Here is a 26,239-nt window from a genome sequence, read left to right on the forward strand (position 1 = left end):
TTTAAGGATTTATCCACCTGTTGACTTTGTAGTTGCTGGCTTTCAGATTGGGTCTCAAATCTTTCAGATTGACGTTCTGTTTGTTGATGATGAGGTTATTTCTGTTTCTTGGTTTTCCTTCAGACAGTCTGGCCCCTCTGCTGTAGGTCTGCTGAGGTTCACTCCAGGACCTGCTTGCCTGAGGTTCACCTGCAGCAGCTGCTGAACAGTAAGTGTTGTTACCAGTTTTCTTCTTCTGCTATCTTTGTCCCAGAAGGATACCCGCCTAGTGTCAATCTGAACTCTCCTTTTTGTGGTGTCTCTTTGGATATATAGGGGTCAGGGAGCTGCTTGAGGTGACGGTCTCTTCTTTATAGGAGCTCAAATGGTGAGCTGTGAGCTCTGTTGTTCATTCAGAGCTGCTGGGCAGGTATGTTTAGGTCTGCTGGAACAGAGCTCATAAACTGCTTTTTGTTCCCAGGTGCTCTGTCTCAGGGATTTAGGGCTTTATGAGTTTCGGTTATGCTGCTGCCTTCTCTCTCTTTTTTTTTTTTTCCTTCACACCTGCCCTGCCCAGCAAGGAGGCAGCCTAGTCACTGTCTGCCTGTAGAGGCTTTGCTGGGCTGCTGTGGGCTCTGCCCAGCTGCCGAGTGAACTTCCCTGCAATCCTGTTTATATGGGTGTAGTTAGAACTGCTTTGGCGATGGTGGCCCCCCTCTGTTGAGGTGGAGACTCTCAGCAATGGCGGGTTGCCTTGGCAATGGCGGGCTGCCTCAGCATTGGCGGACTACCTTTGTTGTGGTGGGCTGCCTTGGTAATGGCGGATGCCCCTCCGCCACAGAGCTGGACCTTCCCGGGTTCAGCTGCACTTGCTGTGAAACTCTCAATCCAGAGTTTCTGGTTGCTGTTCTTTTGTCGGGGTGGGACCAGCCGAGCCTGATCGCCTGGCTCCCTGCCTCAGAGCCTTTTTTAAGTTGGTGTTCCAGTCGCCTGTTGAAGAGGCACCGGAGTCTGTTTGTTTTCCCCTGCGGCCACTCACTGCGCTGGCTTAAACAGCGGCACTGAGGTTTGTGGCGCTTTCTTTTCTTTGCCCTGGAATCTGTTGTCCTGGTTCCCTGCTCAGTCCCCTTTTTAAACAGACGAATGGGCAACTTCTCGTGGCTCTAATCACCAGCCAAAAGGGCACCCGGACCGGTGTATTTTGTACGGAGAACCGCTGCTCCGGGGCGCCGACAAAGCAGCCGCACGGAGCAAAGCATCGGCGCCGGCCGGCACAGCCGCGCTGGCCGAAACAGCAGCTCTGGTGACCCTTGGAGCTCCTCCGCCTGGGAATTTCCTAGTCTGTGGGCAATAAAAATGCAGTGTCCACTCACCCTCTGCGCTTTCACTGGGAACTGCAATCCTGAGCTGTTCCTAAATGGCCATCTTGGATCCTCCCCGCAGATTTTTTTCTATAGAGTTGTTTGAGCATTTTATATATTCTGGATATTAATCACTTATCAGATGGATATTTTGCAAATATTTTCTCCTATTCTGTGGGTTGTCTGTTGACTTTCCTTTTCTGTGCAAAAGCTTTTTAACTTTATGTAATCCCATTTTTCCTTTTTTGCTTTGGTTGTTTGTGTTCATGGGATATTACTTAAGAAATCTTTGTGCAGTTCAGTGTACTGGAAAGTTTCCTGAATGTTTTCTTCTAGTAATTTCATATTTTGAAGTCTTAGATTTGTCTTTATTCATTTTGATTTGATTTTTTAATATATGTGAGAGATGGGGTCTAGTTTCATTCTTTTGCATATGGATATCCAGTTTTCTCAGCACCATTCATTGAAGAAACTGTCCTTTCCCCAATATATGTTCTTGAAAGCTTTGTTGTAAATGAGCTCACTGTGTATGTATGAGTTTGATTTTGGTTTTCTCTTCTGTTTTCTTGGCCTATGTGTCTGTTTTTATGCTAGTACCATGCTGTTTTGGGTATTGTAGCTCTGTAGTATAAGTTGAAGTCAGGTAATGTGATTCCTCTAGTTCTTTTTGCTCAGGATAGCTTTGGCTTATCTGAGTCTTTTGTGGTTCCATATCAGTTTTAGGATTTTTTTTCTATTTCTGTGAAGAATGTCCTTGGTGTTTTAATAGGGATTGTATTGAATTTGTAGATTGCTTTACATAGTGATGTAGTTTGGATATTTGTCCCTGCTCAAATATCATGTTGAGATATAATCCCTAATGTTGGAGGTGGGGCCTGATGGAAGGTGTTTGGATCATGGGGAGTGATCCCTCATAATTGTCTTGGGTCATCTCCTTGGTGTTAAGTGAGATCTTGCTCTACAATCATACGATATCTGGTCATTTAAAAGTGCTTCGGCACCTCTTCCCCTACTGTCTCTCTTGCTCCTTCTTTACCATGTGATGTGCCTGCTCCCCTTTTACTTTTCACTGTGACTGTAAGCTTCCTGAGGCTTTCCTAGAAGCTGAGCAGATATTGTCACCATGCTTCTTGTAAAGCCTGCAGAACTATTAGTCAATTAAACCTCTTTTCTTTATAAATTATCCAGTCTCAGATATTTCTTTATAACAACACAAGAATGGCTTAACACAGAAAATTGGTACTAGAAGTTTGACATTGCTATAAAGATAGGTATCTTTGTGGAAGTGACTTTGGAACTGGGTAACAGTTGAAAGAGTTTGGAGAGCTCAGAAGAAGACAGGAAGATGAGGGAAAGTTTGGAACTTCTTAGAAATTGGTTAACTGATTGTGACCAAAATTCTGATAGTGATATGGACAGTGAAGGCAAGGTTGACGAGATCTCAGATGCAAATGTGGAGCTAATTGGGAACTGAAGCAAAGCTCACCCATGTTGTGTGTTAGAAAAGAGCTTGGCTGCATTCTGTTCATACCCTAAGGATCTGTGGAAGTTGGAACTAGAGAGTGAAAATTTAGGGTATCTGATGAAAGAAATTTCTAAGCAACAAAGTATTCAAGAGGTAGCCTGGATGCTTCTAACAGCCTGTGCTAAGATACAGGAGAAAAGAAATGACTTAAAGTTGGAACTTTTCATTAAAAGGGAAGCAGAGCATAAAAGTTTGGAAAATTTACAGCCTAGCTATGTGGTAAAGAAAGAAAAAGCTTTTTCAGTAGAGAAATTCAGGCAGGCTGAATTGCTAGAGAAATTTCTATAACTGAACAGGAGCAAACAGTTAATAACTAAGATGATGGGAAAATACCTTGAAGGCCTTTCAGGGATCTCTCAGGCAGTCTCTCCCTTCACAAGCCTAGGAGGACTAAATGGCTTCACAGGCCAGACCCAGGTCCCCACTACCCTTTGCAGCCTCAGGACACTGCTTCCTGCATCCAGGCTGCTCCAGCTTTAGCCATGGCTCAAAGAGGCGCGTGTATAGGTCAAGCTGCTACTTTGGAGAATGCAAACTCTACGCCTGTACATTTCTATGTGGGATTAAGCCTGAAGGTGCACAGACAGCAAGAGTGCATGAGGCTTGGCAGCCTCTGCCTAGATTTCAGAGGATGTATGAGAAAGCCTGGGTGCCCAGGCAGAAGCATGCTGCAGGGGTGGAGTCCCCACAAATAACTTCTGCCAGGGCAATGCAGAGGGGAAATGTGGGGCTGGAGCCCCCACACAGAGTCCCCAATGGGTCACTGCCTTGTGGAGCTGTGGGAAGTAGGCTGCTGCCCTCCAGACTCCAGAATCGTAGATCCACTGGCAGCTTGCATGCTGTGCATGGAAAAGCTTCTGGCATTTAACAACCTGTGAAAGTAACCATGGGGACTGAATTCTTCAAAGCCACAGGGGCAGAGCTGCCCAAGGCCTTGGGAGCCCACCTCTTACACCAGTGTGTCCTGGATGCAGTATATGGAGTCAAAGGCAATTATTTTGGAGCTTTAAGATTTAATAAGCTTAAATCTTATTGACTGCTCTGCTGGGTTTTGGGCTTCCATTGGGCCTGTAGCCCCTTTCTTTTAGCCAATTTATCCCTTTTGAAATAGGAATGTTTACCCAGTGCCAATCAGCCATTGTATCTTGGAAGTAAATACCTTGTTTTGATATTACAGGCTTATAGGATGAAGGAACTCATTTCGATTTGGGATAAGACTTTGGATTTGGTACTTGAAATGTTTGAGTTAACGCTGGAATGAGTTAAGACTTTGGGGGAGCTATTGAGAAGGGATGATTGCATTTTGAAATATGAGAAAGACTTGAGATTTGGAATGAGACAGGGCAGAATGATGTAGTTTGAATATTTTTCCATACCCAAATGTCATGTTGAGATGTAATCCCTAGTATTGAAGTGGGATCTGGTGGGAGGTGTTTAGATCATGGGGGAGCAGATCCTTCATGAATGGTTTGAGCCATTCATTGCTTTGGTGGTAAGTGAACTTTCACTCTGAGTTCACAGGAGATCTGGTTATGGCATCTCCCTCCAACTCTCTGTCTCCCTCTTGTTCCTGCTTTTGCCATGTGACATACCTGCTCCCTCTTTACCTGCTGCCATAATTGTAAGCTTCATGAGGCCTCCCTAGAAACCAAGGAGACTCTAGGCTTCCTGTAAAGCCTATAGAACCATGAACCAAATAAATCTCTTTATAAGTTATGCAGTATCAGGTATTTCTTTACAGCAATGCAAGAATGGCCCAATACACATAGTATGCAAAGTTTAACAATATTGATTCTTCCAATCCATGAACATGGATTATCTTTCTGTGTTTTGTGTTCTGTTTAATTTGTTTCATCAGTTTCATGGTTTTTATCACAGAGACCTTTCACTTCTTTGGTTAAGTTGATTTCCAGATATTTTACCTTATTTGTGGCTTTTGTAAATGAGATTACATTCATGATTTCTCTTTTAGATTTTTTTGTCATTTGCATATAAAAATGCTATTAATTTCTGTGTGTTGATTTTGTATCTTGCAACGTTACTGAATTTGTTTATCAGTTCTATGGTTTTTTTGGTGGAGTCTTTAGGTTTTTCCAAAGATAAGATCATATCATTTGCAATCAAGAATAATTTGACTTGTTTCCAATTTGGATGCCCTTTATTTCTTTCTCTTATTTAACTGCATCAGCTAGGACTCCTATTACTATATGGAAAAACAGTGGTGAGAATGGGTATTCTTGTCATGTTTCAGATCTTAGACATAAGGCTGTCAGTTTTTCTCCATTTGGTTTGATACTAGCTGTAGGTCTGTCATAAATGGCTTTTATTTTGCTGAGGTATGTTCCTTCTTACCTAGGTTTTGGAGAGGAATTTTTTTTTTTTTTTTCAGAAACGAATGCTGAATTTTATCAGATGCATCAACTGAAATGATCATATGGTTTTTGTCCTTCATTCTGTCAATATGATATATCACATTGATTGATTTGCATATGTTACATCATCTTTGCATCACTCCTATAAATCCTGAATGGTCATGATGAATGACCTCTTAATGTGTTGTTGAATTCAGTTTGCTGTTATTTTGTTGAAGACTTTTACATCAATGTTCATCAAGGAGATTGGCTTGTAGTTTTCTTTTTTTTATGTGTCTGTGTCTAGCTTTGGTATCAGGGTAATCCTGGCTTCATAGAATGAGTTTGAATGTATTCCTTCATCCTCTATTTTTTGGAGTAGGTTGAGCAGGATTGGTATTAATTCTTCTTTGCTTAAGCATTTGGCAAAATTCAGCAGTGAAGCCATTGGGTCCCAGGCGTTTTTTTTTTTTTTTTTNTTTTTTTTTTTTTTTCTGCTGAAACACTTTTAATTATTACTTAAGTAGCATTACTTATTATTCTGTTCAGGTTTTAGATTTTTTCATGGTTCAATCTTAGTAGGTTTTAGACTTCTAGGAATATATTCATCTCACATAGGTTTTCCAATTTATTGGTATATAGTTACTCATTGTAGCCTCTAATGATCCTTTGAATTTCTGCAGTATTGGTGCCTAAGTCACAAGTCAAAGTTCTTCTCACTCTTCCCCATCCCACAAACAGGTTATGGAAGAGTGGTAGTGGTCTCTCCTCATGATCACTACTACCCCAGGCCCATGACAAGCACTGCCATAATACCAGTGTTCACTCAGGGTCCAACGGCTCTTCAGTCAGCCTCTCGTGAATGCTGCCAGGTCTGGGACTCTCACTTCAGGACAGTGGGCTTGTCTCTGACTCAGGGCACATCCAGGAATATCATCCAAGAGCCAGGGCTTAGAATCGGGGACCCCTGAGAGTCCTCTTGATGTTCTACCTGACTGTGGCCGAGCCTGGTACCTAAACTGCAAGACAAAGTTCCTTTTACTCTTCCTTCTCCTGTTCTCAGGCAGGAGTTTCTCCCTGTAGCTGTCACAGCTGGGAATGTGCTGAGTCATACCTGAAGCCAGCACATCTCAGAGTCTCACTAAAGGCTCATGGGCAACTATTGCCTGAGTACTGCTGCTGATTATTCAAGGCCCAAGGGCTCTTTAGTCAGCTGGTAATTAATTCTGCCCAGGACTGGGTCCTTTTCTTCAAGGCAGTGGGTTCCCTTTGGTTGAAGATATGTCTAGAAATGTTGTCTGGAAGTTAGGGCCTGGAATGGGAACTCAGGGCAGGACTCTGCCTGGTCCTCAGTTCTACTGTGGCTAAGCTGATATCCAAGTTGCAAAAAGTCCCCTTTACTCTCCCCTCTCCTCTCCTCAAGCAGAAGAAAGGAGCTCTTTCTGAGCTGGGAGCTGTGCCTGCCTGGGTTTGGGGAAGGGGTGGCACAGGCACTCTCTTGGCCACCCTGTGGCATGCACTAGATTGCATGCCCCCAAGTCCACGGACACCAAGCACTGCACAGCACCAGCACTTACCCAATAATTGCAGTCCCTGTGGGCTAAACTGCTTTTCAAGTTTATTAAGGACCCGAAAGCACTTTAGACCGTGGTGGTCAGGCTTGCCAGAACTTAAGTCTGACCACTGGGATGGGTGATTCCCCTTTGGCTGGGGTTGGTCTAAATGCTCCCTCCATATGTGGGCACTGGCTGAGCTCTGCTTGGTGTTGCTTTCTGCTGTGACAGGACAGCACTGAGTTTGTTCCAATGCAAAGTCCCACAATCACTGCACTCTCCTTCCTGCAAGTGCACATATTCTCTCTTTCTTGGTGCCATGCAGCTCTTGCTGTGGAATGGGGGAGGGGCAGCGTTGATGATTCAAGACTGTTTTTCCTACCCTTTTCAGTGCTTTTTCAGTGATCTGAAATGAAAAGCAGGTATTAGGATTGCTCATATGATTTTTAGTTCTTATGAAGGTGCTTTTTTGTGTGGAAATTTGTTCAGGTTGGTGTTCCTGCAGAAAGAACAGTTGGTGGAGGCTTCTATTTGGCCATCTTGCTCCAGCTTTCCCACAAAAAATCATTTTAAAATTAAAAATAATGAACTCAGATATGAGTTTAATTAGTACTCCAGGTGTTTCTAAAACTGTACTTCACTTACAGAGCCTATTTTGAATGGATGCTTTTATTCTAGGGATCCTGAAGGCAAAGGTGAACATCAAACCTTGGTTCCTTCCAGTAAAAAACATTTGGGGACCATGGCTATATAGGAGCATTAAGCAGAGAAATGGAATTGTGGACCAGGTAGAAAGATGAGGGCGTGGAAATGATTTTGACACATTGAGAGATGCTAGGTAGTCAGGAGCACTGACTCCACAAGGCATGTCAGGCTCTGGCAATTGTTTGGTTGTCCCATTTGGAAAGAAACTTAATCATTGTAATACGTAGATGTTAAACTGCTTATCTAGAGAGATGAGGCCAAGAATGAAGGAGAAAGATGCTGATTAACAGGCAGAAGAATGCCAAAGTGAAATGGCTATTTCGCTTTTCAAGGACCGCCTTTACCTTCAAGACAACATCCTACAAGTAAATACATAAATTCGCCGATGTTTCTGGGTTTTCAGCCCTTTAACTGTAATATTATTTTTAACAGAATGCTCACCTAGTCATTTCAAGTGCCACTCAGGACGGTGTGTTCTGGCTTCCAGAAGATGTGACGGCCAGGCCGACTGTGATGATGACAGTGATGAGGAAAACTGTGGTATGTATGTGCAATGGTACTTTTCTTGAATGTACAGTAATGACTAGAATAGAATAAGAAACTCTGTTAAAAATGTAAACTATTCACTGATAGTAGGACTAGGATTGAATGCTAATGCCTTTACTTCTTAAATTGTTGAACAGTATGGCGTATATTTTAAGTATTTTTCCTAATTCTTGATTTCCTCTAAATTACACTTCCATATAATCCTGATATGTACAGTACCCTCCCCCTTATCCGTACATATATGTTTCAAGACCCCCAGTGGATGCCTGAAACCATAGATTGTATGGAACTCCATATATGTAGTACTATCCTTTTCCCTACACATATGTACTTAATGATAGAGTTAAATTTATAAATTATGTGCGGTGAGAGATTAACAATAACTAATAATAAAATGGATCAATTATAACAATATATGGAAATAAAAGTAATGTGAATGTTGTTTCTCTCTCTCTCAAATACCTTATTGTACTGTGCCAACCTTTTTGAACCATGCTTAACCAGGGGTAACTGGAACTGTGGAAACTGAAACTGCAGATAGGGGTGGAGGGGGACTCCTATATTTGCAAACACTTAGTAAAAGGAGAAGCAACTCATAAATGTAAGGAATTATTTTTATTATTAAATTATAAGGCAATTGTTATCTGTTCTAAAGCCAAAATAGTAGTTCTTTTGCATACGCTTCCCGTGTTACTAAATAGACATCTAGATACATGAAGACAGAATTCAGACTCCAGCATTCTCAGTTTAATTGGAATTCATTCTTATGTCCTCTCATATATTTTCCATGTTGGCAAAGGATAAAACTCTTCTTGACATTTCTGCCATCGAGTTCCAAAATCACCAATGGAAAAGCCATAAATTCCAATGGTAATTTGAGTGGAGTTCATTCTCATTTTATTTCCGTACAAATCTTTGTACTTGTATTAGGGAACAGATGTCAGACTATGGTCTTTAATACACAGTATTTTAGAGGAAAGCAAAATGATTGAAGATCTATCCACAGAATGGTTTGGTTATGATTATTTAGCATTTCCTGTCTAAGAAGAATCGATACTGTTTCATGAAAACATATATAGCAGTAAAACTTTTGAAATCATTTCATTCTTTTGGCCTTTGAAGTATGAAATATTGCCTTGCTCCATTAAGTGAATTTTCTGTGGTAAACATTGCCCTTCTGGTCTAGACAAAATGTCACAAGCAATCAACTGAAATCCTGTCAGCTCCTATAAATATGGACAAGTGCATCTTCTGGAAAACTCCAGCTGTCAGAATGAGGTACAATGGCTGGGCAATTTTGTTGTGGAGGAATGTACAGTGTTTTGAGAAGCTACTATTGTTTGCTTGTTTGTGTTTTTTTTTTTTTTAAGAAATAAATCAAAACTCATTGAATATCCCTTAATAAGTGATTTATTGAGAATGTATTAGATTTGTTCATTTAACTATGACTTTGATGGGTCATAGTATTTTGAGACGCAATTTAAAATAGATTATCTTAGATGGTTCAAAGAGGTTGCATGATACTTTTTTGGGATGGCTAGACCTAAATTTGCAGTAGGGGACTAAATATTTGAGAAATACAAAAGCTTAGTTAAAAAACACACACACACACACAGCCTTACCAAGACAAAATATTCTAAGTTCTAGAATATATTCTCCAAAAAAGAATCTTTTTTTTTTCCCATTTATTTATTTTATTGCATTTTAGGTTTTGAGGTACATGTGAAGAACATGCAAGATTGTTGCAGAGGCACACACGTGGCAGTGTGATTTGCTGCCTTCCTCCCCATCACCTACATCTGGCATTTCTCCCCTTGCTATCTCTCCCCAGCTCCCCACGCCCCACTGTTACTCCCCTATTTCCCCCCAACTGACCCCAGTGTGTAGTGCTCCCCTCCCTGTGTCCAGGTGCTCTCATTGTTCAACACCCGCCTATGAGTAAGAACATGCAGTGTTTGATCTTCTGCTCTTCTGTCAGTTTGCTGAGAATGATGGTTTCCAGGTTCATCCATGTCTCTACAAAGGACCCAAACTCATCGTTTTTGATGGCTGTATAATATTCCACGGTGTATATGTGCCTCATTTTCCCTATCCAGTCTATCGTCAATGGGCATTTGGGTTGGTTCCAGGTATTTGCTATTGTAAACAGTGCTGCAATGAACATTCGTGTGCACGTGTCCTTATAGTAGAACGATTTGTAATCCTTTGGATATATACCCAGTAATGGGATTGCTGGGTCAAATGGAATTTCTATTTCTAGGTCATTGGGGAATCGCCATACTGTCTTCCACAATGGTTGAACTAATTTACACTCCCACCAACAGTGCAAAAGTGTTCCTATTTCTCCACATCCTCTCCAGCATCTGTTGTCTCCAGATTTTTTAATGATTGCCATTCTAACTGGCATGAGATGGTATCTCAATGTTGTTTTGATTTGCATTTCTCTGATGACCAGTGATGATGTGCATTTTTTCATATGTTTGTTGGCTTCATGTATGTCTTCCATTGTAAAGTATCTTTTCATATCCTTTGCCCACTTTTGAATGGGCTTATTTGTTTTTTTCTTGTAAATCTGATTTAGTTCTTTGTAAATTCTGGATATCAGCCCTTTGTCAGATGGGTAAACGGCAAAAATTTTTCCCCATTCTGTTGGTTGCCGATTCACTCTAATGACTGTTTCTTTTGCTGTGCAGAAGCTGTAGAGTTTTATTAGGTCCCGTTTGTCTATTTTGGCTTTTGTTGTCAATGCTTTTGGTGTTTTGGTCATGAAGTCCTTGCCTACACCTATGTCCTGAATGGTTTGCCTAGACTTTCTTCTAGGGTTTTTATGGTGTTAGGTCTTATGTTTAAGTCTTTAATCCATCTGGAGTTAATTTTAGTGTAAGGTGTCAGGAAGGGGTCCAGTTTCTGCCTTCTGCACATGGCTAGCCAGCTTTCCCAACACCATTTATTGAACAGGGAATCCTTTCCCCATTGCTTGTTTTTGTCTGTTTTGTCAAAGATCAGATGGTTGTAGATATGTTGTGTTGCCTCCAAGACCTCTGTTCTGTTCCATTGGTCTATATCTCTGTTTTGGTACCAGTACCATGCTGTTTTGATTACTGTAGCCTTGTAGTATAGTTTGAAGTCCAGTAGTGTGATGCCTCCCGCTTTGTTCTTTTTGCTTAGAATTGACTTGGCTATGCAGGCTCATTTTTGGTTCCATATAATCAATGTGCAAAAATCACATGCATTCCTATACACCAATAACAGACTTAAATAGAGCCAAATCAAGAACAAACTTCCATTCACAATTGCCACAAAGAGAATAAAATATCTAGGAATACAACTAACAAGGAATGTAAAGGACCTCTTCAAGGAGAACTACAAGCCACTGCTCAACGAAATAAGAGAGGACACAAACAGATGGAGAAACATTCCACGTTCATGGTTAGGAAGAATCAATATCGTGAAAATGGCCATACTGCCCAAAGTAATTTACAGATTCAATGCTATCCCCATCAAGCTACCAATGACCTTCTTCACAGAATCACCTTAAACTTCATATGGATCCAAAAAAGAATCTTAAAGTACTATAGTATTGGTATGGGCTAAACGACCGTAAAATATCAGGTTTCTAGTTAAGTAATTGGTTTTCACCAGTATTTTAACCACACAATTAAAGGCACACCAAAATGATAGAATATATTGTCTAATCTCTATAAAAAATCCAAAATAATCAACAGCACTATTGAGTGCTCTAGATAAAGAAAGTTAAACGTGAGTGAGAAATAATACATTCGGAGTTACATTAATTGCTCCAGCATTACTAATTTATGAGAAGTTTTCCAAAGTGACTCACAATAGAAAACTTCGCATACTTCTTTCCCGTTTGGGACTTATGCATGCATTTGAATGGGCTTGTTCAGTGATGTGGGAGGACACACTACTTCAAATAAAGAAGTCAGGTTGTTGAAGGCTCAACAGAGGACCAATGGGAAGCCACCCATTTCTGTTTCCATTTGCCTCCTTGCTGTTTCTTTCCATTTCTGCATGTGCATAGACACACCACCTGGTAATGCAAGCACCAGTTACAGCGATGCTGAGTTTCACCCCAGGCTTCTTGCCTTTCTGACTTATTCCGTCCATTGTGGTATTAGGTGTTTGAGCTTTGCTCAATAGTTGAACAATTAACTATTCACTGTCATGAATCTGCAGCTCCCTCAGAATTTTTAACAAGATTATTGAGTTTCCCCTCAAAACAATACTTACTTAACCCTGTTATAAAATAAATACTGTGTGAGAAACTAACTTTACTTCTTGTTTCTTTGACACTTTTGTAGCAGAAAAATATGGTAGCCAAAGCATTTAACTTATAAATACACTTTTAAAATATGCGTATTAGAAATTTAGCAATCAATAATATTCGCCTTTAATGTCTCCAGCTCTTGTGGTAGATTTTCGCTGTTGTGGTTGCTTTGATTGTGTAATTGCCAATGTAAACAAGAATTGAAAATGTCAGTAGCAGAAAAGTTTTCAACAAGTTTTGGGATGAATTATGCAAACTTGATATGGGAAGGAAGCCTAAGAGACGGGAATGCTAAGCAGAGTCTGTGCTATGTCAGTACAGAAGTACAGCATTGTCTTGAGGATTGATGGTATGTCAGTAATTGAACATACGTGATATAGATGGAGCTGCCTGTAAAACTAGCAGCTGGATAAATGAGTTTGTTTTCAACATAACATTTTCCAAGCATTGATAGCCATGCAGTGGAGCATGAGGGAAAGACATGGGCAAATAAATGATCAAGAATCACATTAAAGAAAGGAGAGCTAAGGAAAGCAAAGGTATTATATTTTTCAACAAAGGTGTTACATATTTTCTATCACTCTTTATAGACTGCGGAAGTGAGATTAGCTCTCGCTAGGCTTTACCTCCATGATTTGGGTCAGCTATAACAGTAGGTAGTACCTGGGCTGCGATGTAAGCAAGGAGCAAGTCCCATTGGAGCAGTTAAATGAAAATATAGCTACAGCAGGTGCCTTATGTCAACTGTCAAAATAAAATCCTTTATTACCTGAAACATAGAATCAAAATTACTAGTTGATCACTATTCTAAATAAAAGGGTATATGGAGAAAAGATTGACAGCAATACAAATGTCCGAGTGTCATTAAGTGACTTTCTATTTATCTTAAGATGATTAAAAATCACTTCCTCACCTATCTTTGGTCTCCTCTTGATGTTAAATAAAATAAAACCTTTAAATATAACCTGAGCCCATTTCTGAGAGTCAGAATCCCCTTAGGTTGTTTAGAAGATCTGACTCTGATATTTATGGGTTTTACAGCTTGGTTTCAAAGGGTTTCTAGAAGGCATATTTTCTTTTTGGATTCTTTGATAGCATTTCTATGAGATATCTCACATAAGGGCTTAACTGGCTTTCTTAACACTCCAAATACCACCAGTCTCTATGGTTTTGTCTCTCTTTGCTTGGGGAGTAGACCACTCTGCTCTGTAGCTGGCAGAAAAGTGAAAGTAATTATGTCCACAGCTTTGGCATATCCACAAATGTGCTTTCAGGATGAATTTTCAGGACTGATTTCTCATCACTCAGTAAGGTTTAATTTTCCATGTTAAGGGAGAAATTTTCTCCTTCCCTTTAGGTACTTGGTTAACTGTTTCATTGTCTTCTGTGGTGTCTTGGGAAGGCAGACTGAAATGGCAGAGTGTTCTGTGTAGACTTAGACTTGAATTTACATACTGACTTAGCCTTAGAGGCTATGTGACTTTTGGCCAGTCACTTTACTTCTCTGGGTAAGATGCAGAGAATACTCACATTATCTCCCACAGCTTGGAGTGCTTATAACATGCCCTGTTCATCCTCAGAAGACAATAACCAAGAACTCACCTGCTGTGGTGGTAGGAAATCAGGAAGTGATTCCTTTCAAAAGCTGCCCCAGCAATCTCCCTTGAGGGAAGGAGTCCTGTCTAGCTTAGCCTTGTTTCTGACAGCTCTTTACGGCAAGTGAGAGTGGGCTGGCCTGTCAGGCTAACGCTTGGGCCTGGGCAAGGCCCATGGCTCACATAGTAAACTCAGGTAAACGGGTGGTGTCTTTTCCTGGAGATAGTGTTGGTTTTGGGTTGGATGTTCTCTGTTTCTAGGATTAGAGCCATGAAGTTTAAAGTCCCATCCATTTCTTCATCCTGTCTGTTTCACAGGAGAATGGGACACCATATATTGAAGAGCATGCCATAAAAATGGCACTGCTAAAAGCGGGAGGTGACTCAGGAATTGGGTAGGCTGCTGAGACTTTCCAGCTGGATGGTGGCTGGATAACCTGTGGTGGTATTGCTCCCCTGATAGTCAGGCCTGGACCACAGTGGGAGGCAGGTCCTCTGTTCCACCTGCTACGGCAGGTGCAGAGGCAGAGCTTTTTGCTGCCATGCTTTGAGGGAAGAGGCTCTGTTGCCCAGGATCCTGCATGCTGTAGAAGGCTCTTCACACCTGCTAGGCCTGTACTCTGGCTGCTACAGCTCCTATGAACTCCTCTAAGTCACATCCACAGCCACTTCCTGGGGTAGACACTGGTCCAGGGTGGCTAGATCCAGACTGTTCGAGCCTTTGCCAGCTCAAGAATGTAGCATTACTTTCTCTCATTCCTCCTTGTGAACGGCTCCCCTCCAAAGGGTGAGAATTTAAAAATTTCATGTAGCTCAACTCAAAAGGATGAGTGGATCTCCTTTATAGCTGCATAGCTAAGAGATTCTTACAGAAGAAAAAAACACCTGCTTTACAGCAATTTTCTGACATTATTTATAATAACAACTGTTTTTGTAGAGAAACAAGATATTCCATTTTAGGGTGGGGAGCCTGCCTCTGGCAGGACAGCCTGTTTCGTAGAGTTTTTGTGAAAATGAGAGACAGAGTAAGCAAAAAACCCAGATGAATGCTTAGCACACTTACTGTGACCAGTCAACCTGATTTGCCTGGGACTGATGGAGGTCTTTTGGAACAAGGGACACTGTGCTCAAATCAGTTAAGTCCCAGGCAAACTGGGATGAATTGGTTACTTTTTTGGAACACTATGTCCTCAATCAGTGGGTGTTGCTATTGTTCTGTGCAGGGGAGGTTATTCTTCTGACATCAACAATTATTTGATTTCATAACCTACAGCTGCATTAAACAGCCCATCCCATCCATGCCTGCTTTTAATTTTTGATGGAATCATAGCTTTTTCCTCTTAGCATATACAAACATAAGTGCACCAAAATGTCACTTTACAAACAAAGCGGTTTCTTTTCAAAATAATACTGTCTCCCGTGTGACTAATGTCTCTCTGTTTTTATACTACTTCTTTTGTGCTCACTGTAACTCTACAAAGGCGGTACTATGCTATGCAGACTTTTACAAGAAAAGAGAAGACATGGAGGGGTAAAAACTGAATGCTTATGGAGTACTCATTTAATGTTTATAGCAACCCTGTGAAGCAGGCATTATGATTCATATTTTAGATGTATATTTGGAACTAGGATTCAGATCCAGTTGTCTGACTCTAAAGCTGTGCTTCCACTGCATCTACCTCTTATGCATGCCGCATGATCGCATTTTGCAAAGGACCGCAATTAAAGACTCGTACCTGAATCCCATCCAGATCTTTCTCCGTGGAGCTGTGACATGGAAGGATTTAATTTCTCTTAACGTTAGTTTCCTCACTTATAAAATGGTGAGTGTAACACTGACATTACAGTGTTAAGACTTAAAGCTAGTGTCTAGAATGTAGATACATAGTGGATAATACACTATCTCATTATCATCATTATTATTATTTGTGAGGATGCACTTTAAAGGGCCTTCTGACCCAGATGATCTATTTCTGTGATATTTCATCATCTCATAGCAAATGTCTTAAGTTCTTCCTTGTACTCTTAGGAAGAATGTGCCTTGTGAATAGTCAGAAAAACTCATGCTGTTTTCTTTCATTCTGTATTATCAAGTGGTATGTTTTGTGACAGAGAAGCAGCCCTGGAGAAGGGCTGACACCGTGCATGGAATGTTGAGCCCTCTTACTTGATGTCTTTTGCTCTCTGGTAGAATGAGCAGACTGTATGTACTATTTGTCTTCACAGAGGGCAGACTTCAGCCTCTTTCTCAAATCTCAAGAGACTCTTATTGTCAGAACTTTTCAGATGCTGTCTGGATCCTCTCCTAGCTGAAAACTCTAGATGATGTCCCTGTGAGTTCTTGGAATGGGTGTCCCTGGGCCTAAGACCACTCCAGATTATCAGCCAGTGAAAGACTCTCACTATTTATTTCCTGTATATTTGGATGATGAAACACACTAAATCTAATTTTAGCTTGTTGTAAAAATTTTAGGTCACTTATTTTAAACGTTGTTTTCAATGAAAGTTTTGAAAACCAATTTTTTTCTTATAATGGATTCCAAGAAACCTGAATCAATCATCTACAAAATTTATCTGATTTATTTGTAGTAGGTCAGATGAAAAATAACATTCTTTAAGAAACTTCTTATTTGATCACTGCTTTGCGTTTCACTGACCTTAAAATAAATTATCTTTTCCTGAAAGCGAGAGACATTTAGTTCCTTCTGTGAAATGAAGTTCTTAAAACACGCACACGTTGAGGGCCTGCCACATGCTAGCCTTTATTCTCAGCAAGGGGGTGGAAGGTACTCCGAGTTGTTTGCCATGTAGTCTCTTCCTTCATGTACTTCACAGCCTGGCCAGGACCAGACCAACAAAACATGTTACAATGACCGGAGTGACAAACACATATTAGACCCTTGCCAGACTTTAGCAGGCGTATGAAATACACTGCACATGAATTGTTAAAGGCATTTATTAAAGACATCACAAGTGCTTGCTATTTCATAGGCAAATTATAGTTTGTTATTACATTAACGTTGTGCAAATTATATTTATATCTCATATTAATTGATGAAGTTTCCAACTTTAGGTCTCTGACTACCATAAAGTAATAATAGCTTTTGAACCTATGCCAAATACCTGCAAAACTTGTTTTGCAGGTATTTGGCATAGAAGGAGCCTCTTTTGCTAAACAAACAGATGGCCTTTTGATTTGTTGAATGAAATTACATTTTAAGGTGATATGCATATAGATCACTAGACTTTGGCGTATTTGCTTAAAAGCATAACATTATTTTATAGATAAGTCTTATGCATTGACACCAATTTGACTCAGAAAGAAAAAGGAACAGCTAAAGATGAATGTTAATGTATGCCTGCTTTTAAATTTAAATTTTTTCTCCNTTTTGAGACAGAGTCTTGTTCTGTCAGCCAGGCTGGAGTGCAGTATGATCTCAGCTCACTGCAACCTCTGCCTCCCAAGTTCAAGTGATTCTTCTGACTTAGCCTCCCAAGTAGCTGGGATTACAGGCATGCACCACCACCCCTGGCTAATTTTTATATTTTTTTAGTAGAGATGGGATTCATTATCTTAGCCTGGTCTTGAACTGCTGAGCTCAAGTGATCTGCCCACCTCGGCCTTCCAAAGTGCTGAGATTATAGGCTCGAGCCACTGCACCTGGCCCCATATGTCACTTTTGATATTCTGTTAGGAGAACTGTACAATTCATATCACAATATGAATATGATTGTGTATTTCTACTTTCAAAATTATATTATTCATGGTATGTAGGGGTCAAAACTTTTTTAGAAAAAGACATCATGCCTTTATAGTGTAATTTTTCTACATTATCAAATTCATCATTATTTTTAACTCCACATCTATTACGAATAAGCTTTTCTTCTGCCTCTAGGTTGTAAAGAGAGAGATCTTTGGGAATGTCCATCCAATAAACAATGTTTGAAGCATACAGTGATCTGCGATGGGTTCCCAGACTGCCCTGATAACACGGATGAAAAAAACTGCTGTAAGTGCTTATGTGAATTTGTCAATACAGTGTTTTATTTTAAATACCAGTTAAGTTTATTTTGAATACAAGCTAAAAAATGTGCAAATATGCATAAATATCTTTTAGTTTTTTCACATCTTTTGATCAAACTCCACTTTTAAAGACATGTTCTAAGAAGACAACTAAATATGTGTAAAATATATACACTATAATATTCTACTGGCATTATTTATAATGTGGGAAAATTAAAATACCCCCAAATATCCAAAAATAGGGAACATAAACCACAACTATAAAATAAAATAATGTAAATATTAATATCAAATTAGAGAAGAAAAATTTCCCTTGGATTCATTATTATATCATTAGTCGAGTAAAACAAAATATTCAGTGTTATGTGCACTATTGTCCTGAGTTTTGAAAGTACATATATCCACACATAGAAAAAGATCATAAAGTCATAATTAAAAGTTTACAGTTATAATCTTTGGGTGGTGGAATTATTAAAGTTTTGTGCCATTCTATCTTCTCTACATTTTCTAAATGAATGGCCATTGCTTTTAGAACCAGAAAGCAATTATATCTCTTAAGATGTTTTACCTACAAATAACATAAAAGCCCAAATCAAAATGACAAACAATGAAAACATTTATCTTTTATTATCATATGCATATCACATGTTTTATATTATCATATAAAGAGTCAAGTGTAGGATGGACTCTTGAGGCTGTATGTGGGAGTTCAGCACCTTGTCTGTGGGTTTTTCAGCTCAGTTTCATCTCAGGCTGGCTCCCACAATGCTGAAAAGATGGCATTGCCAGGGGCATCTGGGGCACCATGCTTCGTTGATCATGTCCAGCTGGAAGGAGGAAGAACCGTGCCCTCATCTCCAAGATATCATTACGGGATTCGCTCAGGTCAACTTTGGGCAGAGTCACAGCTAGCTGTCAGGAGCCTTTGTGTAGTTAGAAAAGACACTTCCTACAAACAGCTGAACTGCAAAAAGAAGCACCACGCCGGGAGAACCAATCAAAAAAAGATGCTGCTTTCTCAAGGTTGTTCCTGCCCCAGACTAGGTACATGGCATAGCAGCAGAGTTTGGGTAGGAGCTGTCTTGTGAAGCACAACCCACGCAACTGTAGGCCGAGGCCCTGATCTCGGAGCACGTTTACTCCCAGACAACTAACTATATTCAGAAAAAAAAAAAAAAAGCAACTGTAGACAGAAAAATGCCATGCCCAGCTTAAACTAATCAGGATCTTCCTTTGGAGCTGGGAATGGCTGGTGTCGGGGCCTGAACAAAATTGAGCTACCTTGAAAAAAGGAGGAAGAAAGGAAATGGTTGTTAAGTAGGCAATCAAGGAGGTTTACTATAATTTTTAAAACCCAAAAGCGAACTGTATTTGACTCAGAGAGTCATTTAATAATAGACATGAAAAAGAAACCTGCTATGCATCTCTGTGGACAGAGACTATTTTCTTTCTAAGGTGACTTCAGTCTGTTCATCCCTCATGCTCTGCTCATGCAGATTTTAACCCTGTTCTCTGACCTTTCATATATCTGCTGCTGTGAGTACTATTTATTCAGTCTGATTGTTAGATCAGAACATTGAGCCACTTTAATGTAGTAATTCTGTTTAAGTGCTCTTTGTATGTATTGATGTCTATTAAATAATATTTTACAAATTCTGTTATTCTGTTTTCATGCCCATTGGGAGGCCTCAACGATCACATATTTTCTTCTTTCCATGCTCCTACTGGCACATGAAGATATGCATGTTAGTGATAGTCACATTTATTTCCAAAATGTTTTCCTTCTCACTTTTTGTTCCCCATACCAGCATTTTGCCAGGATGATGAGCTAGAATGTGCTAACCATGCGTGTGTGTCACGTGACCTGTGGTGTGACGGCGAAGCCGACTGTTCAGACAGTTCAGATGAATGGGACTGTGGTGAGCTACTTGTTCTGCCATTTGTTATACTCTCTCACGCCTATCAGCCACTGAAACTAAATGAATCCTAAATTACTTCTCAGATTTTACTAAACAACTTCATCTATTTTGTTTTACTGTTATAAAAGCTGATGGTGATATACGTATGTTATTTCCAACTCACAGAAAATTTCCCCAACAAGTTACTTCTCTGTTTGAAATATCTATATTATATGGTTCAAATTGTTGTAATCTCATAATTAATTGCTGGAATAGGATTTTTAAAATCTTCATTAAAACCCACCTTCAATAAATTAACAATATTCTGCCATTCATTTGTCATCTATACCTGCTAGAATAGAATAGTCAAGTGGCCCCTCTGCCTTCCCTACACTCTGCAAGTCTGAATGGAACTTCTATCTAGTTCCTTACACAGACAGGAATTAAAGATGTCTCCTACCAGCACCTCCAATGTTGCAGTTTGTGATCTTGAGTTTGATTAGTTTCCTCATCCTACACTCATCATTCCTTTCATTTACTCAGCTCCTCTTCTGTCCTTTGCATTATCCGGCCAAATCATGATTCTCATGTGTGCTGTGATCAACTGTGCAATGTTTCGTAAGTGCTCTGAGGCTGATTAAGTACAGAGGATGCTCCTTTATATAATAGGAATTAACACATATGCCAGATTAATTCTAAATTTGCATTCCTCTCACGCACTTGCAGTCTCATATGCTTTCTTGAAGGAAATGATAGAAATGGATTTACAACTCGCTTCTTGTAATTATGCAAATCCTGGTAAAACTCATGGAATGAGGCCTGCTTCTGGCTGTCTTCTAACTCACTAAGAAAAGTTAAGAACTGCCTGTTTCTTTCATTAGAGTCTAGGCTTCTTTGAGGGGAGAGAATATTTCTAATCCATTTTTCTTAGCCCTCTAGCACACTGAAGGTAGGGATTTGCATAGGGTAGGCACACACCAAATGGTTAACTAAAATAAATAAAAATGAATGTATGCCAATGAAGCAGAGACATGTAAAATTATGTGCTTTCATCGGAGGAAATGTTTTTAATTAGAGTTTCCCCTGTCTTTTCTTTCCCTAGTGACCCTCTCTAAAAATGTGAACTCCTCTTCCTTTCTGATGGTTCACAGAGCTGCCACAGAACACCACGTGTGTGCAGATGGCTGGCAGGAGGCATTGAGTCAGCTGGCCTGCAAGCAGATGGGTTTAGGGTAAGGTCAGTAGTTTGTAGCACTAATGAATTTCTCAGACAGCTTCGTGGAACTTGGCAGTAATATATTCCTTATGGATGCATAGTGAGTTAGTGCTCTCGAACAAAGAGTCCTTCAAAGCCGGGGAAATGAATCAGGTGAGAGGACCATATTTAATTACAGGCACCTGCCCTGAAGAGTGTGAGTTGGAAATGTACTCTGATGAAGCCTCTAAAAGTAAATGAAGTAATTGTTTTAAGTACCTCTGAAAGTAAATGCCTTCATTATTTATAAAAGCATTACGATCATTTCCTTTAAGGAATCTGGATGGAAAAATCTTGCAATTTCCCCCCAAGAGATTATTGAAAATTTCTTTTTAAGCAACACACATTTTTAAATAAGTTGAGAAATTGAACTTGAAGTTGCTGGTATTTCTATTTACTCTAAGTCAGTAAATGTAAATCAAGAAATAGTTCAATGTATTTGCTTCTTAGTAGAATGAAAAGATTCACTCTGGCTTTGATACAAATACACTGAAATGGATTTGTATCCAACTTTGTGTCCAACTTTGAAAGTTGGACACTTGCAATTTTGTGAGATTTTCCTTTTTCAGTTCCATTGGGGATGGAAAGGAATAATTTTCAGGGTCTTAAAATATGTAAGTATTTCCTTTACCATCGATGTATTTGAGATTTAGGGGACATGTAGAAATTAGAGAAATTGAAAACAAAGGAGTTCTAAAATTCCAGAATAAATAAAAAATTGAGTAAATGCTATTTCCTAGCATTCACTGAACAAGCTTGAAAGTATTTTACAATAACGAGTCAATTATGGGAAAGCACATTTTTGTTATCCTAATTTAAAGAATTATTAATATATAGCTCCTAGCATCTTGAACCCATTTCTCCCACGTAAAGACCCACATCTTTAGGAAATCGAGTAACTGATGCTTATCTATAATAAAGGAACTTTAAACTTTGCCAGAGTGCAAAAATTGTATTTTCCAAGATCTATTAAATTATGTTTCATTTTCACAACTTCCTTATTATGTCTAAATGAAATAGGATATGATTGTGATCAGAGATAAATGAAAAATCTTTTGGATGTGGTTATTTTTATCTTTCTTCTCGATAACATCTTATTGGCATAAGGTTGGAACTGCAAAGATTTTACAGCCAGAAAGATTTTACAACTACCCCAGAAAGTTCTTCCGACAATCCACCCTGGACATAGTTGTTCCATTAGAAAGGATTCTGTTTTGAAATATGCTTCTTTATGTTTCCTCTAAATATTTGCATATTGGGGTGTTTATTGTGTTAAAATACACATACATAAAATTCACCATTTAACCATTTAAAATGTATAAAATTTAGTGGCATTTACTTTATTCACAATGTTGTACAAACATCACCACTATTTGTTTTAGAACACTCTTATTATCCCAAAAGGAAACTATATACTCATTAGGCAGTTACTCTCCATTTCCTCCTACATACAGGCCCAGGTAACCACTGATCTGCTTTCTGCCTCTATTATTTGGCCTATTCTAGATATTTCAGTATAAATGGAAATATACAACATGTGGCCTTTTCATCTGATTTCTTTTACTTAGCACATTTTCAGTCATCTGTCTTGTAGCATGTACCAGTACTTCCTTCCTGCTTGTGACTGAATAATATGCCATTAAAGGGATATACATTTTGTTTATCCATTCAGACATTTGAATTATTCTCATCTTTGGCTATTGTGTGCACACTGGATTTTTAAAAAAATTATGTATTCCATTTGCTCCACTTTCTCAACATAGTTGGAAAAATGAAACTTCAATATATAGATATCTTTAGATGTATAAAATGCAAGTAGACATAGATATTTTTTATTTTAGATTACTTTATTTCACAGAAGGGCTAGAAAAATATGAGATATATGTGTGGTTGGAAAACTATATCCATTATTTGACTGAATTAATGGGAAAAATGGGCAAACAATGATAAGTTCTTCAAAAAAATGAGAACTAGTATATTTTTGAAATTTTTGCTTGCCTTTAAGTTTACTCTTCAGTTGACTTGAGTGGCTCATGAATTGACAGAAATCTGGAGAGCCAGGCTACACCAGGAATGACAGTAATGGTCAAGATGAGGCTAGCTTCTTGCTGAGGGAACGGGCTCAGGAAGCTGCCATGTGACCACTGTCTCTGGAGACCATCCACTGTGCTGCAAATTCACAATTTTGCCACCAATGTCTCCAATAAACTCTAAGTCAACCTGTACCTTTGAGTCATTTCCTCCAGATCAAAGCCCTTGCTGGATGGGTCTGTTTAGCCATGAGGGAAGTGGGAGAGAATTGGGAATGACTGTTCCCTCTTAGCTTCTGGAGTAGAGGTTATGCCAGCCTGCCTTTGTACGTTCAGACATATTCTGCATCAAAAACTTGAAGTTTAAAAAGCAGCTCCCAACTAATTCCACTCAGTATTCCCCTTCCCTTTTTGTTTTTTGAGTATCTGCTTATGGGCCTTGTACTGGACAAGGCATTGTGTAGAGGATACAAAAGTGAATATTGTTATCAGAGTTTATAATGGAGTGGAAAAGACATGTGGGTAAACAGCCAAGAACACAAAGTTAGAAAAAAGTCCAGATATTTTACTATCTGAGAATGGTGTGGAATTATTGCATAGAACCTGGCATTTCTATTAAAAATATACAAGAAAAACATCAAACTTTAATCTTATCTTGATAGGATAAATTTGTTATATCATTCATTCATTCACCCATTCATTCAGTAAACATTTATAGAGAATGGTATTGTGGTGCATGTAGGGTCCAGAACCAGCGTACCCTAATTCCATGTGGATCATTCATCTCCTTGAGGAGGTATACTTTGGAGGTAATTTATCAAAAATGCAGGTCTATATCAAATTTCATGTGTTGCAGGGATTCTACTGAAATGCTTTCGTGATAGCGGCATTTGATCTAAAACACGTGCACTTAGGAGTTTTCAGACAAAATTTACGCCTTCCATGTCCTACTGCTCAAATGCTAGGCTCTCAACTCAGTGCTTATCTAGATGAGAAGATTTAGAGTTCTTTGTTGAATTTTAAAAACTTATTGACTTCATCTGTTAGTATCTCAAAGGCTCAGCCCAGATTGGAAGTATGATGGCTATCTGATTAGAAAAATGTGTAAATCAAGCCCCTAAATTCTTGTGACAGCTGTATTAGTCCATTTTCATGCTACCGATGAAGATATACCTGAGACTAGGAAGAAAAAGAGGTTTAATGGACTTACAGTTCCACATAGCTGGGGAGGCCTCACAATCATGGTGGAAGGCAAGGAGGAGCAAGTCATATTTAATGTGGATGATAGCTTGCACACAAAAAGAGAGCTTGTGTGGGGAAACTCCCACTTTTAAAACCATCAGCTCTTGTGAGATTCACTGAGAACAGCACAGGAAAGACCTGCCCCCATCATGGAATCACCTCCCATTGGGTTCCTCCCATGATATGTGGGAATTGTGGGAGTTACAATTCAAGATGAGATTTGGATGGAGACACAGCCAAACCATATCATTTTGCCCCTGGCCCCTACCAAATCTCATGTCTTCACATTCAAAACCAGTAATACCTTCCTAGCAGTCCCCCAAACTCTTAACTAATTTCAGCATTAAATCAAAAGTCCACAGTCCAATATCTCATCTAAGACAAGGCAAGTCCCTTCCACCCATGAGCCTGTAAAAATCAAAAGCAAGTTAATTTCATAGATACAATGGGGATACAGGCATTGGGTAAATATAGCCATTTCAAATGGGAAAGATTGGCTAAAACAAAGGGGCTTACAGGCCCCATGCCAATCTGAAATCCAGCAGGGTAGTCAAACCTTAAAATTCTAAAATGATCTCCTTTGACTCCATGTCTTGCATCCAGATCATGCTGATGAAAAGGGTGGGTTCCCATGGTCTTGGGCAGCTTCACCCCTGTGGCTTTGCAGGGTTCAGCCTCCCTCTTGACTGCTTCCATGGGCTGGCGTTGAGTGTCTGAGGCTTTTCCAGGCACACAGTGCAAACTGTCAGTGGATCTACCATTTTGGGATCTTGAGGACTATGTCCCTCTTCTTACTGCTCCACTAGGGGTTGCCCTAGTAGGGATTTTGTATGGGGACTCTGACCCCACATTTCCCTTACACATTACCTAGCAGAGGTTCTCCAGAGGGCCCCACCCCAGCAGCAAACTTCTGCCTGGGTATCCTGGCCTTTCTATACATTCTCTGAAATCCAGGCAGAGGTTCCCAAACCCTGATTCTTGACTTCTGTGCACTTGCAGGTTCAACACCATGTGGAAGCTGCCAAGGCTTGGGGCTTCCACCCTCTGAAGCAATAGCCTGAGCTGTACCTTGTGGCCCCTTTTAGTCATGGCTGGTGCAGCTGGGACACAGGGCACAAAGTCCCTAGGCTACACATAACAAAAAGACCCTAGTCCCAGCCCATGAAACCACATTTTCCGCCTAGGCCTCTGGGTCTATGACGGGAGGGGCTGCCATGAAGACCTCTGACATGCCCTGGATACATTTCCCCTTTGTCTTGGGGATTAACATCCTGCTCCTCATTACTTTTGCAAATTCTACAGCCAGCTTCAATTTCTCCTCAGTAAATGGGATTTTCTTTTTTATCACATTGTCAGGCTGCAAATTTTCCCAAATTTTATGCTCTACTTCCCTTATAAAATTGAATGCATTTAAAATAACCCAAGCCATCTCTTGAATGCTTTGATGCTTAGAAATTTCTTCTACCAGATACCGTAAATCATCTCTATCAAGTTCAAAGTTCCACAAATCTCTTTGGCAGGGGCACAATACCACCACTCTCTTTGGCAAAACATAACTTGAGTCACCTTTGCCCCGGTTCCCAACAAGTTCCTCTTTTCCTTCTGAGACCACCTCAGCCTGGACTTTATTGTCCATATCACTATCAGCATTTTGGTCAAAGCCATTCAGCTAGTTTCTAGGGAGTTCCAAAATGTCCTACATTTTACTGTCTTCTTCTCAGCCTTCCAAACTGTTCCAACCTTGGCCTGTTATCCAGTTCCAAAGTTGCTTCCACATTTTTGGATATCTACAGCAGCACCCCACTCTACTGGTACCAATTTACTGTATTAGTCCATTTTCACACTGCTGATAAAGACATTCCTGAGACTGGGAAGAAAAAAAAGAGT

At 39.8% G+C, this 26,239-nt stretch overlaps 1 protein-coding gene across 2 annotated transcripts in view; it reads left to right on the forward strand.

Moving 5' to 3' along the window:
- CORIN (corin, serine peptidase) overlaps nucleotides 1–26,239 on the forward strand; it is a 271,320-nt gene that overhangs the window by 205,148 nt on the left and 39,933 nt on the right. For both annotated transcript variants that reach the window (XM_017540328.2, XM_017540330.2), the window contains 4 exons: nucleotides 7,907–8,014; nucleotides 17,800–17,913; nucleotides 19,736–19,846; nucleotides 20,928–21,057. In XM_017540328.2, coding sequence (XP_017395817.1) covers nucleotides 7,907–8,014; nucleotides 17,800–17,913; nucleotides 19,736–19,846; nucleotides 20,928–21,057 — 463 coding nt within the window. The remainder of the gene's footprint in view (nucleotides 1–7,906; nucleotides 8,015–17,799; nucleotides 17,914–19,735; nucleotides 19,847–20,927; nucleotides 21,058–26,239) is intronic.

This window comes from Cebus imitator, unplaced genomic scaffold (assembly GCF_001604975.1).
Source record: "Cebus imitator isolate Cc_AM_T3 unplaced genomic scaffold, Cebus_imitator-1.0 Scaffold124, whole genome shotgun sequence".
NCBI classification, from domain to species: Eukaryota; Metazoa; Chordata; class Mammalia; order Primates; family Cebidae; genus Cebus; species Cebus imitator.